Consider the following 12,545-nt stretch of genomic DNA (forward strand, 5'->3'; position numbering starts at 1 on the left):
AGTGTGATGTGTTTCATTTGGTCAGTTCCATAAATTATATAATGGTAAGGAAGAAAAAATAAAAGAGAAAGTCACCATCAGGAGGCAACAGTGTAAAATGAATAGATCGTATTATTACATAGTGGGTCTGATTTTTGTAGGTGACTTGAGGTGGTCTTCTTAGAAGGATCATTCTTTACTGATATGCAGAGCCTATGGTGACACAGCAATGGTCAGGAGTCCCCTAGGCCAGTGCTTTTCAAACTTTAATATGCACGTGCATCACCTGATTCTGCAGGGCTGGGGTGAGGTTTAAGATTCTGCATTTCTGACAAGCTCACAGGTGATGCTGACGCCTGAGCAGCAAGAACCTAAATTACCAAATCAAAACACCAGCCCCACAACTCATCACAATTAATTTTATTCCACAGCATGTTTAGGGGAATGTTATTCTCAGGAAGAGGTTTAGGATTCAAATAATTAAAAAAAAAAAAAACCTTGGAAAGTACACACCTTTATGTATCTTTTCTTTTCATTAAATATATATCTGTTTGGCAAAAAATGTTAGACTCTTTTGTACAAAAACAAAGCAAAGAAAAAAAATAACCAAAAAAAACATAACCCACTCCCCCCCCCAAACCAATAACCCTGAACCCTTGCAAACTGTCAATACCTGTAATAAGTACAATGATGTAAACTTGGATACTTGACCATCCTGTGGAAACCTGTGCTCAGCAGAACCACCAGGAGAAGGACCACCAAACCCTTCGATAAGCAACTGCCTCTCATCGGGGCTTTTAGATTTAGTACATTAGAGATGGAGCACGGGGACTGGTTTCACCATTTGTGCTTTCAGCTAAGGCGCTGGAAGGGTGTGTGGCAACGAAGAGGGCAGGTCTGGGCTGGGGCGGGGAGAGGAAAGCCAAGACTAGCTGGGAGGCAGGAAGGGTGGTCACAGTCACAGGGCAGACGTGAAGTGGCCATGGGACCCACGGACTGTGTCTGGAGACCCAGCCCTGGGAAGAACTAGGAAGAAGCTTCTGCTGTTGCTCTTGGGACCAGAGAGGGACAGGGCAGGCAAAGGCCGGGACACGGGAGGGAGGGGGCTTGGAAGCAGATTTCAGTGCACATGGAGCTGGCGGTGTGAGCGGACTCTAGAGAGCAGGGGGACGAGGAGTTTGGTCTTCTCAAGTAGCTAGACTGCTTCTTCCAGACACAGGCCTCGGGCACAGCCCTGGGTCTGGCTGTAGGTTTGGGGGCGGTCTGGTGCTGCTGGCTTTCAGCCTCCAGGAGGGGAGAGGGCTTGCCTGCTGGGATGAAGATGGAAGGGCCCTCTGGCTCTCTTACTGGCGGTGGGTTTTGCTTTTCTCCCACCTTAGGCTGCAGCAACGGGAGGTGACCTAAAGATTCGGAGTCTAGAAACGGAATCAGGGCGGTGAGCAGGATGCCAGGGAGGGGCAGGAAGACGCCGGGGCTAGAGGCGTTGGGGCCAAAGGAAATGTGGACCACAGCTTTCCTCTACCACAGCGGATTCCAAGGCATGGGAGCGTTTTCATTCTTCTCTCCTGTTAGCTAGCTCTTCCAGTTTTGGAGGGGGAGCTTCTGGGGCCCGGGCGCTTCAGTTACAGTCATAGACAAAGTCATAGTTGCTGGGCTCCTTGGGGATGGGTGGAGGTGCGTCGGGGATCTGAATGTTTTCCAGGTCCAGGAGGCGGAGCTTGATTTCCATGCTGAGCAGCGTGTCCAAGTCATTCCTCGTCAGGTCACTCATCATATCTTTCCCCAGCAGCGCATTCAGCCCATCTGTCCAGATACAGTACTGGTGGGAAGGGAGGTGACAATGAGAACTACTGATGACCATAACAAGAGGAGAAACAATAGCTAGCACTTACTGATCACTCAGGATGGTCTAGGCTCTGTGCTAAGTGCTTTGCCTACATTATCATTTAACATGCACAGCATCTCTATAAAGCTGACATGTCTGGTAGCATCTCTGTTTTACAGATGAGGGAACTGAGGTGGTGAGAAATTAAGTCATTTGGTAGTACGTGGAGTGGGTGGGATTTGAACTTACACAATCTGCTTCCAGTGCCTGCACTCTTCTGTGCCCATGATGCCTCCCTGTGGCGCAGCAGGAGGGTTTGGGTTTTCGTGCCTGTGCAACATAATATCTCTAACATCCCACCAGTGAGTCAATGAGTTTAAGGTATTGGTAGAATATATCCCAACACTCCTGGACTCAACATCAGGTAAAGCTTGCTTCTTTCCTCACTCCAAGTATGGTTCCCAGTCTAATAGCTAATCTCTGCCTATCCTGTCTGATTCCCAGCACTCACGATGACAGCCCAATGGTAGTCCCACCTTTGCATTTCTTAGCAAAAGGTCTAGGAAATATCTGAGTGCTGCCCAATGTCTGGTGGGCAAAGTGGCTAAAATTGTTAGGTGATCTTAACGGAAGGTGGCTTGGCTGCCGGTCTAGGGACCCCTTCTGCCTGGGTCTCCAGGTTCCAAGGTTTTTCTCCTCCAGGTCTCTGGAGCCTGGTCCCTGGGCACATCCCCTGTTTTGGAAAGCACTCCATAGTACCCAACCAAGAGTTTGGTTCTTCCCCTCTCATTAAAATTAATCGTGTCCTTTGCCTCTCCAGTAGACTAGGAACTGTGCTCCGTTTATCTGAGGACCTGCCTTGCTTTTGTCAGTTTCCCTCCAGAGGCTGAAACCCTGCCCTGCCCTGGTATTAGAGCCATGATACCTGGTGGAAGAACTAGCCCCTGCTGCCCGCATCTCAGAAACATGCCTGCATTCTGGATGCTCTGTTTGCTCACCTTTTAGGATGTCCTAGTCCTATGTAGGACCTCTTTGAGAGCAATTTCTCTGCTTTTCCTGTGGGACTGGTCTTCCTTCTCGAACATGCTCTAGATTCCCCCCTCTCTTGCCCTCACTGGGTCAAGCTGCAATTCCAGACCCTGCTTAGCTTGTCCTTTGCACTGTGGTTACCTGGGCTATGTTCCAAAATACGATAGCAGATCTCAACGTAGAAGTACTACGAGACGGCAAGCACTACACAAACCTTAAGTCATAGTGAGGTGATAGACATCTACCACGACGCACATTCGAGGCACCGCTTTTTAAGCCAAGGAGGTGTACCACGGGTGTATTACGAGGCCCGTGTCTGAGTAGCGTGGCCCTGAACTGTAGAGCTTTGGTTCTGCCTTGGCTACGGGATCTCAGCCAAAGCATTTAACCTATCTAAACATCAGTTGAGTGCTAAAGGATTTCTGGAAGTATTAGTGTCCTCATGAATACCTTAGATAGATTCCAAACACATCGAAACATTCGTTTCCTCATAAATAACGTTAATAAAAATAGATACCCAGGTCTTACCCTGCAGATCCTGATCTTATGGATCTTGGGTCAGGAAATTTTATTTGGAAAAGCTTCTAGCTAATTCTGATGTACCTCCAGATATGGGCACCACTGAACCCCATGCTCTTTAAGGCCCCTTTCAGCTCCGGCACTGTTTCACTGTAAATCCCTACGTGGGGGGATTACCGCTTTCTGTACACAGCTTTCCCAGTCCTGGCTAGCTTCCTAGTACAGATTAATTTAACCCACAGGAACACTTCTGTGGTGCTTTTCTTTCGAGAAGCAGCAAGTACAGAAAATTTTATTAAAAAATACATCAACCAATAAATAAGAACTCTGTAGTACTGAATCTGAGTTGGAAGTATCAATACGAACTTACAGTGTATTTTATCTTTAAAAAAACACAACTCCAAGCTCTGTCTACAAAAAACCTGAAAATAATGACCAACGCCGTAGTGACAGGCACACCTAATGTCCAGATTCTGGTTGCTAAATACCAAAAGGAGCCAAAGCTCCACAGGGAAAAGGTAGGACATGTACAAGATGAACTGGAATATCTTGTCATGCCAGAACGCCTGAAAGCTGCCAAAGACATCTGTCCATAGAACTCAGAAGCTAACCAGAAGGTGTTCCTTCTTTCTCTAGATAATTTGGACACTGATAATGACAATAACTGCAACCTATTGATATACAAATACGTTAAATCCATAACTTCATAATGATACCCAAACACCAAAAATCCTTCACTGGCCTCCTTTGAAGATGCTCATGATTTTGAAAACTGGTCAAGAGAATCAAGCATTATCCTGCCTATCATATGTACACTGTTTAACCTCAGGGTAACCAAAGAGTTGATGAGGCCAGTTTGTCTTTATGTAACTACAATAGAACTGGAATATCAACCTTTTCCAAAGTCTAATAGATCCAAGGATCTAGGCGATAATCATCAACGGCTGCAAACATTTCCAAAAGAGAGACAACCAGACATCATGGAAGAATACAACACTACTGCTGCTTAAAGTAGAGCCTGAGTTTGATGAATCGTCTAACTATCGCTTAATAGGAAATACAGGATGCAGATAAACACGTGAAATGATAGAGCAGGTTATGGTAGGCAGAATAGTACCCTCCTTTGAAATAAGACCATGTCCTAATCCCTGGAACCCGTGAGTATGTTAGGTTACATGGTGAAGGGAATTAAGACTGCTAACCATCTGATCTTAAAACAGGGATTTTTATCTGGGATTATCTATGTGGGCCCAATGTAATCACAAAGGTCCTTACAAGTGGAAGAGGGAAACAGAACAGGAGTGAGAGAGAGGGAGATTTGAGTATGGAAGAGGCGGTCAGAATGATGCGGTGTGAGTACTTAACCCGCCGTTACTGAGACGGATGGAGGTGAGGAAGGGGTAAGGAAATGGATTATCCCCTAGTCCAGAAAGGAGTTCAGCTCTGTCGATACCTTGAGTTTAGCCCAGAAAGACCTGCATCCGACTTCTGATCTCCAGAATTGTAAGATAATACATTTATGTTGCTTTAAGCCACTAAATTTGTGGTAATTTGTTACAGCAGCCAAGGAAACTAATACACAGAATTAAAATCAGCAAAATCTAGACTATTGACTATGCTACCAAACAGATGAGCTGGTTTTTTCAATGAATAAATTGCAAGGAAAAAAAACACATGCACATGTTCATGAGAGAAGGAGAGAGGAACGTATAGATTCAAGGAAACTGAAGAAACACGTGAACCAATTGTTATGTATGGATCTTATTTGGATTCTGATCTGAACAAAGTATAAAAGAAAAAAAGAAAACCAGAAATGAGACAGTTGGAGAAATCTGAAAACTGACTGCAAATCGTGGTATTAAAACGTTACAAAATTGGGTGTGATCATGGTATGATAGTTACGTTTCCAAGTGGACTCTTTATTACTTAGAGATGCACATGGGAATATTTACAAATAAAATGATATGATATCTGGATGAGCTTCGAAAATAATCTGGGGTGTTGTGGCAGCTGGGTGTGAGTGAGGGTATAGGTGAAACCTAATTGGCCATGAGCTGATAATTGCTGAAGCTGGGGATGGGCACTGACAGGAAGTCATGGGTCCAGGTCCTGCTTTCCTCCTTCCAAGCTACACAGTGCAGGGGCCAAAGAGAAAGTGTTTCTGGAACAAGACCCCCATGGTTTAAATCCAAGCTCTATCACTTACTGCTTGTTTCGTCTTGGACAAGTTTCTTAACCTCTCTGTGCCTCATTTCCCTTTTTTATAAAATGGGAATAACGTTAGAGGATTAAGAGAGGTGAAGCACATAAAGCATTGAATGGTCCCTGGTGCAGAGTATTCCGTGGTGCAGAGTATTCCGGTTATAATTACTATTATCAGTACTATTGTCGAGTTATTCAATTTTGGGAGGCCTCTCTCTCCCCCTCTGATAAACAAGGATATCTGAGACAGAGCTTTCCATTTTATGGAGCGATTATGCAAATAAAATGAGGTAATAGATACGGAAGTGGTCTGAAAAATACTTTTAATTTACACAAGTGTATGGCATTTTTCTCCTCACTACATCGGTAAAAAATGGCAGATATGAATAAAAATGTGGCAGTCCCAGAACATTTATCCTTATCTGGAATTACTGTATACTGGGAAAAACAGCGTTGTATAGATTTAAATAGCATCTGCAGCTCTACCATTTGAAGTAGTTTCCTATTCATCCGTATATATCTTGAATACGGTGGCCTGTGTACAACCACAATTTTATTTAAAAAGAGAAATGGTAGGACACAGTGTGTATTTTCAGGAAGATGAAGACAAAGTCATCCCCTTCTGTGAACGAAATGTCAAGTAACACAGAATTATATTTAAGTGCCGCTCTAAATGCAGGATTTGCATATAATCTTTCTTCTCTCTTTGGGATGTACAATTTTATTCAAAAGCTTCAAACCAGTGAAAACCAAATACAGAATAACTTCTAAATGAGCTAAGTCTCCCAGGGGAAATGGGGAACAAAATTCAAATTCTATTAAAATGTTCCTTCCTTTCTAAAAGCTTTCTATGTAACCACATGCACAACAAAAATTTGAATGGTATCATCTAAAAATAAGAGTTTCAAGCATGATGTTGGGTTCTAGTTTACAAGAGAAAAAGTTAAATCAACCAGAGCTGCTACTTCATCTTACAAATGCATTTTCCTGGATTTATGCTAAATATGTTAAATATAGCTGACAGCATGATTCAAGAAGAGAAACAAATTATACATATAACAAGATGTCAAAAGGAATAAAAGCATCTCAAAAATAAAATTCCAACAGCAGAGACAGCCCTAAACCTCTTAAAATAACTTACAGAAACATGGTAAAAAACCTACTTCATCAAATGTTTTAAAGAATAGAAATAAGTTTATCATGGGAAAATTCTGGCCCAAAGCTAAATATTCAAGGAAAACCAAAGCTATAAGCCAGGGCTGATACTTCCTCTGGGTTAACGATTATGCCCTTACTGAGTATGAAGCATGTGTACATTCTTCTTCTTTACCATAAACTCTTTATTTTTATTTTTTAAGTTTTTGTTTATTTATTTATTTTTTGGCCACGCCACGTGGCATGTGGGATCTTAGTTCCCCAATCAGGGATCGAACCCACGCCCACTGCAGTGGAAGCGCGGAGTCTTCACCACTGGACTGCCAGGGAAGTCCTTACCATAAACTCCTGATCAAGCTAAGAAGAAGTTGAATCTGTTACAACCTGCAGTTTTTCGAGAGGTTTCCGTTCTATTCCAAATCAACAAGATGTACCTTCGTTCGTGATTTTTCTCAGGTAGACATTTTTTAAAAATGAAATTTCTTTCTTCCCAATATTTTTTACCTGCTTGTTTTTCTTGAGAAAATATGACGTTCTCTCATAAATTAACCCCACTGAGACCCTTACCTCATGCTTGTCAGGAGCTATGAAGTTCAGCTGGCAGTTTGAGTCATACAGGATCGAGAAAGCAAGTTCAAGCACCTCCTAAGAGAGATTAGAGAAAACACCACATTGAGGAAAGTTGACACATTTGTTCTGTAGTCACAAATGGCTGCAGATTGAACGTGGAATAGTGACTACAGTGTGTCCAGGCAAGAGGAGCAGCTGTGAGGCTGACGGGAGGAAGGAGCATGTTTTTCAAGGTTCACAGCACATTTCCTTCTCTCTGTTCAGGGGGAGTCTGCGTGAACCATCTCATTTAATTCTCAAGACAGCGCATGGAGCAAATGTTATCATTCCCCTTTTATGTAAAGGAGCTCAGAGAGGTTAAGTGAGTTGTCCAAGGCCACATATCCCCAAAGCTGTGCTACTCTCCTATCTTCAGCATCTCCCTCCCAGGGAGACCATGAAAAACAGTAAACTCCTTCCCAATCAGCAGCATTATGGGCTGCTCTATCTTCTATCATTTCCAAACAGACAGGTGTCCATAGGCGTATAAACTTGCTAAAACATGAAAGCTACGTAGGAGGTAATGAGGCTTCTGGATGAACCCATCATCTGTAGGTAACACGTCTGCACTTTGACCTCTGAACTACTGTAGAGCAAAGGCTACACAAAATCTAGTTTTATCCTATAGTGGCTGCAGGGTATAAAGGAGAACATGGGCCCAAGTGGCAGAATAGCTGGGGTTCATTCATTGGTGAGTGTTCGTTCGAATGACTGGGTTCATTCATAATACAGACTATGAGACAGACCCCCAGGACCAAGGACTAAGTGACATTGTCATTTCATTGTAGCTGAATGACCTTGGCTGAGACACTCAGTGTCATGCCTAATATGTAGGTTAATATATGCTTCTCAAATTGTATGTACTGTGCAATATTGGATACTATGATTTTTCTATTGGACTGACAGCAGGGTACAACCTATGGAAGATGAGAGTCATTGCACATCTCAACACCCTAACAACTCCTAATTTGGAGGGAAGGGCCAAATGAGTCCACATCGGTGCTCTGCATCACTGTAACACACGTGCTAACCTTCCTTCTCTGTGTCTATTAGGCACCACTGATGACTGCCCCTTTCCCTTGTGCTATGACCTGGGAACTGCACTCTCAGTAACTACCCACAGGTGTTCTTTCTTGGGGAGGTAGATCTCTCCACATCATTCTCTACCTCAACGTCTGTCAGAGGATTTGCCTTTGGCCAGTAAGTCACAGCAAGAATGCCCCCAGAAAGAAGGCAGCAGGCAGAAAGATGAGGTCAATGCCTTCAGATTTCAGATGAGAAAGAATTCTTCCAAGTGAACTCCAGAGGCCCAGCATTAGCTGGATGCCTCTCCTGACACAGCAAACCATCAGGCTATTTGTGGCTCTCATGGATTTTATCTGTGTCTGGCTCACCTCTAGCTGTCCCATCATTAAGGGAAAACAGCTCTTGTTCTGAGCCCAGACCTACCAGTATCTCATACTCTTAGGGCATCCTCGCCCTATCAGAAATAGAAACAAGTGAAGGAAAGAATGCTGAGTCATAGAATGGGATCTGTTCTGCTAAACTACCCCCTCTGCATTTTTCATTTTTTAAAAAATTTATTTTTGGTTGTGTTGGGTCTTCGTTGCTGTGCGTGGGCTTTCTCTAGTTGCGGCGAGCCGGGGCTACTCTTCGTTGCGGTGTGCAGCTTCTCATTGCAGTGGCTTCTCTTGTTGCGGAGCACAGGCTCTAGGCACGTGGGCTTCAGTAGTTGTGGCACACAGGCTCAGTAGTTGCGGCTTGTGGGCTCTAGAGCCTAGGCTCAGGAGTGTGGTGCAGGGGCTTAGTTGCTCCGCGGCATGTGGGATCTTCCCAGACCAGGGATCGAACCCGTGTCCCCTGCTTTGGCAGGTGGATTCTTAACCCCTGCACTACCAGGGAAGTTCCTGTATTTTTCATTTGTTTCTTCCTTAGGATTCCATTCAAGCCTACCCAGTTAAGATCAATAATATTAAAAAAGAGTTCGCCAAAACAAACAAACAAAAACAATTTTCACATAAGTTTGGCATCTCTTTTGGGTCTTTTAGTTTATAATGAAAATGGTCATGGGCCCTAGTAGTGGTACCATAATTGGTGTCATCCTTTTAAAAAAGTCAGTAAGGCAATCCATATCAAGAACGAGGGGTCCCACTCCCAGGGTTATTCCTAAAGAAAATTCAAAAGGAAGCAAAAGCTGTATATATCATTACCTGTAAGAACATAATATGAGAAACTAAATAAATGTCCTCCCTTCCTTGGGTAAACCATCAAAAAAATCACAAATTAGCAACCCAGAGAAATACATGCAGTCAGGCGTTCAGTATAATTATGAAAATCTGATCTTAAGTGAAAAAAAGCAAGAGAAATGAACACTATATACATACAAATCACAATTATGAACAATGTCTTCCTGTGGTTGGAAACTGGAAGCAAATTGTGAAATGAAAATAATTATGTTAAGGTGCTAGGATCACAGGTGATTATTTTCTTTTAAAAAACTGAAAACATTTTTTCAACAAAATGTTAAGCTCTCATCTCATAAATTCATAAAGATTGTTCTTAGATGAGAAACACTGATATAGATGATGATTTCTTTACTAATCTTAGTGTCATTCATTAGGAAAAGTCTTTGACTCATACTTGAGAGACTGGAGAGAAAGGAGAGGACAGGCTTTGCTTTTGGACACCCAGTCAGTACATTACAGCAGCACCACGTGACCTTCGGAGGTCAACAGGAAAACATGAATCTGACAATGGATTTCCGGCTGATGTTGGACCATGACTGCCACTTTGCCTAGGGCAGGCGCATGGCTAATCCATCCCCTTGCTTACGACAGCAGGTGTGAGCATCACCAGAGCCCAGACGTGGCCTCTTGACTAGGTGCTGAAGTCACGTGAGACCAGAGTGTCAGCGTGGTTGTCCTTTGTGATACTTTCTCTTCTGCAGGGCAGGGAGGGAGCAGGAAGAAAAAGGAGGGGGCCTCAAACTTTGGGTTTTGCCCTTCTAAGGCATTTACCAGTGAAGATGTGAATGAGCGGAGCTGTCATGACCTAGATTTCTGATAAACACAGGGAGGAAATAGGAAATTCGTGAGAATATCATTCCCCACTTTAATTTCACCAAAGCTGCCTGGGAGGGGTTGGAGGAATTACTTCTATGACCCGCATGCCTGCGTTAAAGGCTGCTATCACTTATAATGAGTTTTACTGACGTCCCTGGCCGGCTGTCATTGAGGCCGAGGTCTCAACCTCAGCGGAGGTCAGCTCTCCAGCACTTTGAGCAAGCAGACTGAGGAGCTGGGAGCGGTGGCCTCTCAGGCTAACACTCCAGAAGCTGCCACCTGTCCAAACTGTCTGTGAGGGAGAGAGGTGCCAGGAGATGGTGGAGTAAGCAGTCATGGATCTGGGGCAGTGTCCCCCTCAGGGGCTCCTTGGCACACACCACAACACTTTCTTAGACATCTGATGCTCTGGGGCTTTGCTACTCACTACTTAAGGTCTTTTATTCCCTCTGGATTTAAGTCAGTGGAAAATCATGTCCAGGAGCGGCTTATTTCCATCCTCTGTTCCACTAATGCACATCTCCCACCTCACCATGTGGAGGAAGGCCTGGGATAAGTGAGTTCTGGGGTTAGAGGATACGGGAAGAACTGATCCTATGGTCTCTGACCCCATATTCAACCCTCTAGCCCTGGGACTAGAGACAAGGCATGTGGGGTCAGGGGATGCTCAGAGAAATTCAGGGCATGATGGTGCCTTGGTTTGGGGATTGCCATCTTCCAGGGGTCAGATGATGGGTTGACTGAATACGAGAGTAGAGTTTTAGACAACATATCTTTGGTGTATAGCGTTGGCCGCCATTCCTTACGTTGCTTTGGGTGACTTGCCTCATTTGGCCATCTCGTGTGGCATTCACTTTAATTATGTTGGCTCTCCACCATCTATCTACGTTATCTTGAGGTCAAAGAATTTTGATTAAAGGTGTAGGATATAACTTGGCATGTGTGTGTGCTAAATATAGCCAGAGAACCAGATATCATAGCTATGAAGCATTGTTGCTCACCTGTATATCTATGAGTTTGAGTTTACATTTTAGAAGGCAAACTCAGTCATTCATATCGTGAATAATAAGATAGGATCTTACCTTCTATAAGCAGCTATAATGTTCTGGTCCCCAGCTATCTTAGCATGATCAGCCAATAGTTCTCTAACCCATTTTCTTCTCTCTGTCCCCACCAATCCTGTACTCTGAATTGAATGTTTCTCAATCAGAGGATGCACTTTTACATGTCAAAAGGCCCCACGTGCCTTTTCACATATTGTTTCCTCCTCCTAGAAAGTCTTCCCCTCACTTCTCCTTTTCAAAAGCCAGCTCGGACATCATTTCCTCCACAAGCTTTCTCAAGTCTCCCAGGCTCTCCTGGTATTTAAATTTACTGGGGCAGAGGCAACATTGGATTGTCATTTCACGTTGATACTTAAGTCTTATATCTGTTAGACACCCAAGGACAGGTGCCAGGTCGTATACCGAATCTTTGGATTCCCAGCACCCAGCACAGGCCTGGTATAAAGAAGATACTCTATACATTATGAGTATGAATGGTGAACGAAGTAAATCTGAATAAAAGGCTTTTTGGTTACGACCAGGCTTTTCAAGCTGAGGCTAGAACCTCAGCTTCTAGTATAATCTGCTTCTTATTTCAGGTACATGAAACCATACTGGAAAAATAAAAGCTGGGCTCTGGACATGGTGAGATTCAAGCTTCTTTCATGTCAAATATATTCCTATCCCTTTCACTGAGATCTGGTCACATCTTCCCTCTGGCGATTACATGTTAACTGTTTAACTCTTAAGGCCCAAATCAGTGGGATAAGTACCAGGAATGCCCACTTTCAAAGATACGGCGACAAATCAACTTTATTTTATGAACCACAGAGTTTAAATTTAGAATCCTTAATCCTCGAAAGTCAAATTCTTCCAATTGAATTTGCATTCACCCATGATAATTCTTTTCAAGTGTTAGACATTTCCTAAGTGTTAGACATTTCCTAATCTCTCTGTGAAGAAGCCAACACTTCTTGTGTCCACAGAAATTTGTCTGTTGCACCAACCTCTTTTAAATACATTGGACTCTAAGCTCCAGGAGGACAGGGCCATGTCTGCCTGTTCGTCACTCTGTGCCCAGGGTCTATCCTGTCTCAGGTGCTCTAATGCGCACTGAGTGAA

General features: G+C 43.6%; 1 protein-coding gene across 8 annotated transcripts in view; it reads right to left on the minus strand.

The window, feature by feature from the left end:
• Positions 1-384: 384 nt before the first annotated feature.
• ELMO1 (engulfment and cell motility 1) overlaps positions 385-12,545 on the minus strand; it is a 547,361-nt gene continuing 535,200 nt past the window's right edge. For all 8 annotated transcript variants that reach the window (XM_067746730.1, XM_067746728.1, XM_067746734.1 and 5 more), the window contains 2 exons: positions 7,277-7,354; positions 385-1,798 (listed from right to left, as the gene is read on the minus strand). In XM_067746730.1, the coding sequence (XP_067602831.1) occupies positions 1,598-1,798; positions 7,277-7,354 (279 nt within the window). In that variant the 3' untranslated portion in view covers positions 385-1,597. The remainder of the gene's footprint in view (positions 1,799-7,276; positions 7,355-12,545) is intronic.

The sequence above is a fragment of the Pseudorca crassidens genome, chromosome 8 (genome assembly GCF_039906515.1).
Source record: "Pseudorca crassidens isolate mPseCra1 chromosome 8, mPseCra1.hap1, whole genome shotgun sequence".
In the NCBI taxonomy this organism is placed as follows: domain Eukaryota; kingdom Metazoa; phylum Chordata; class Mammalia; order Artiodactyla; family Delphinidae; genus Pseudorca; species Pseudorca crassidens.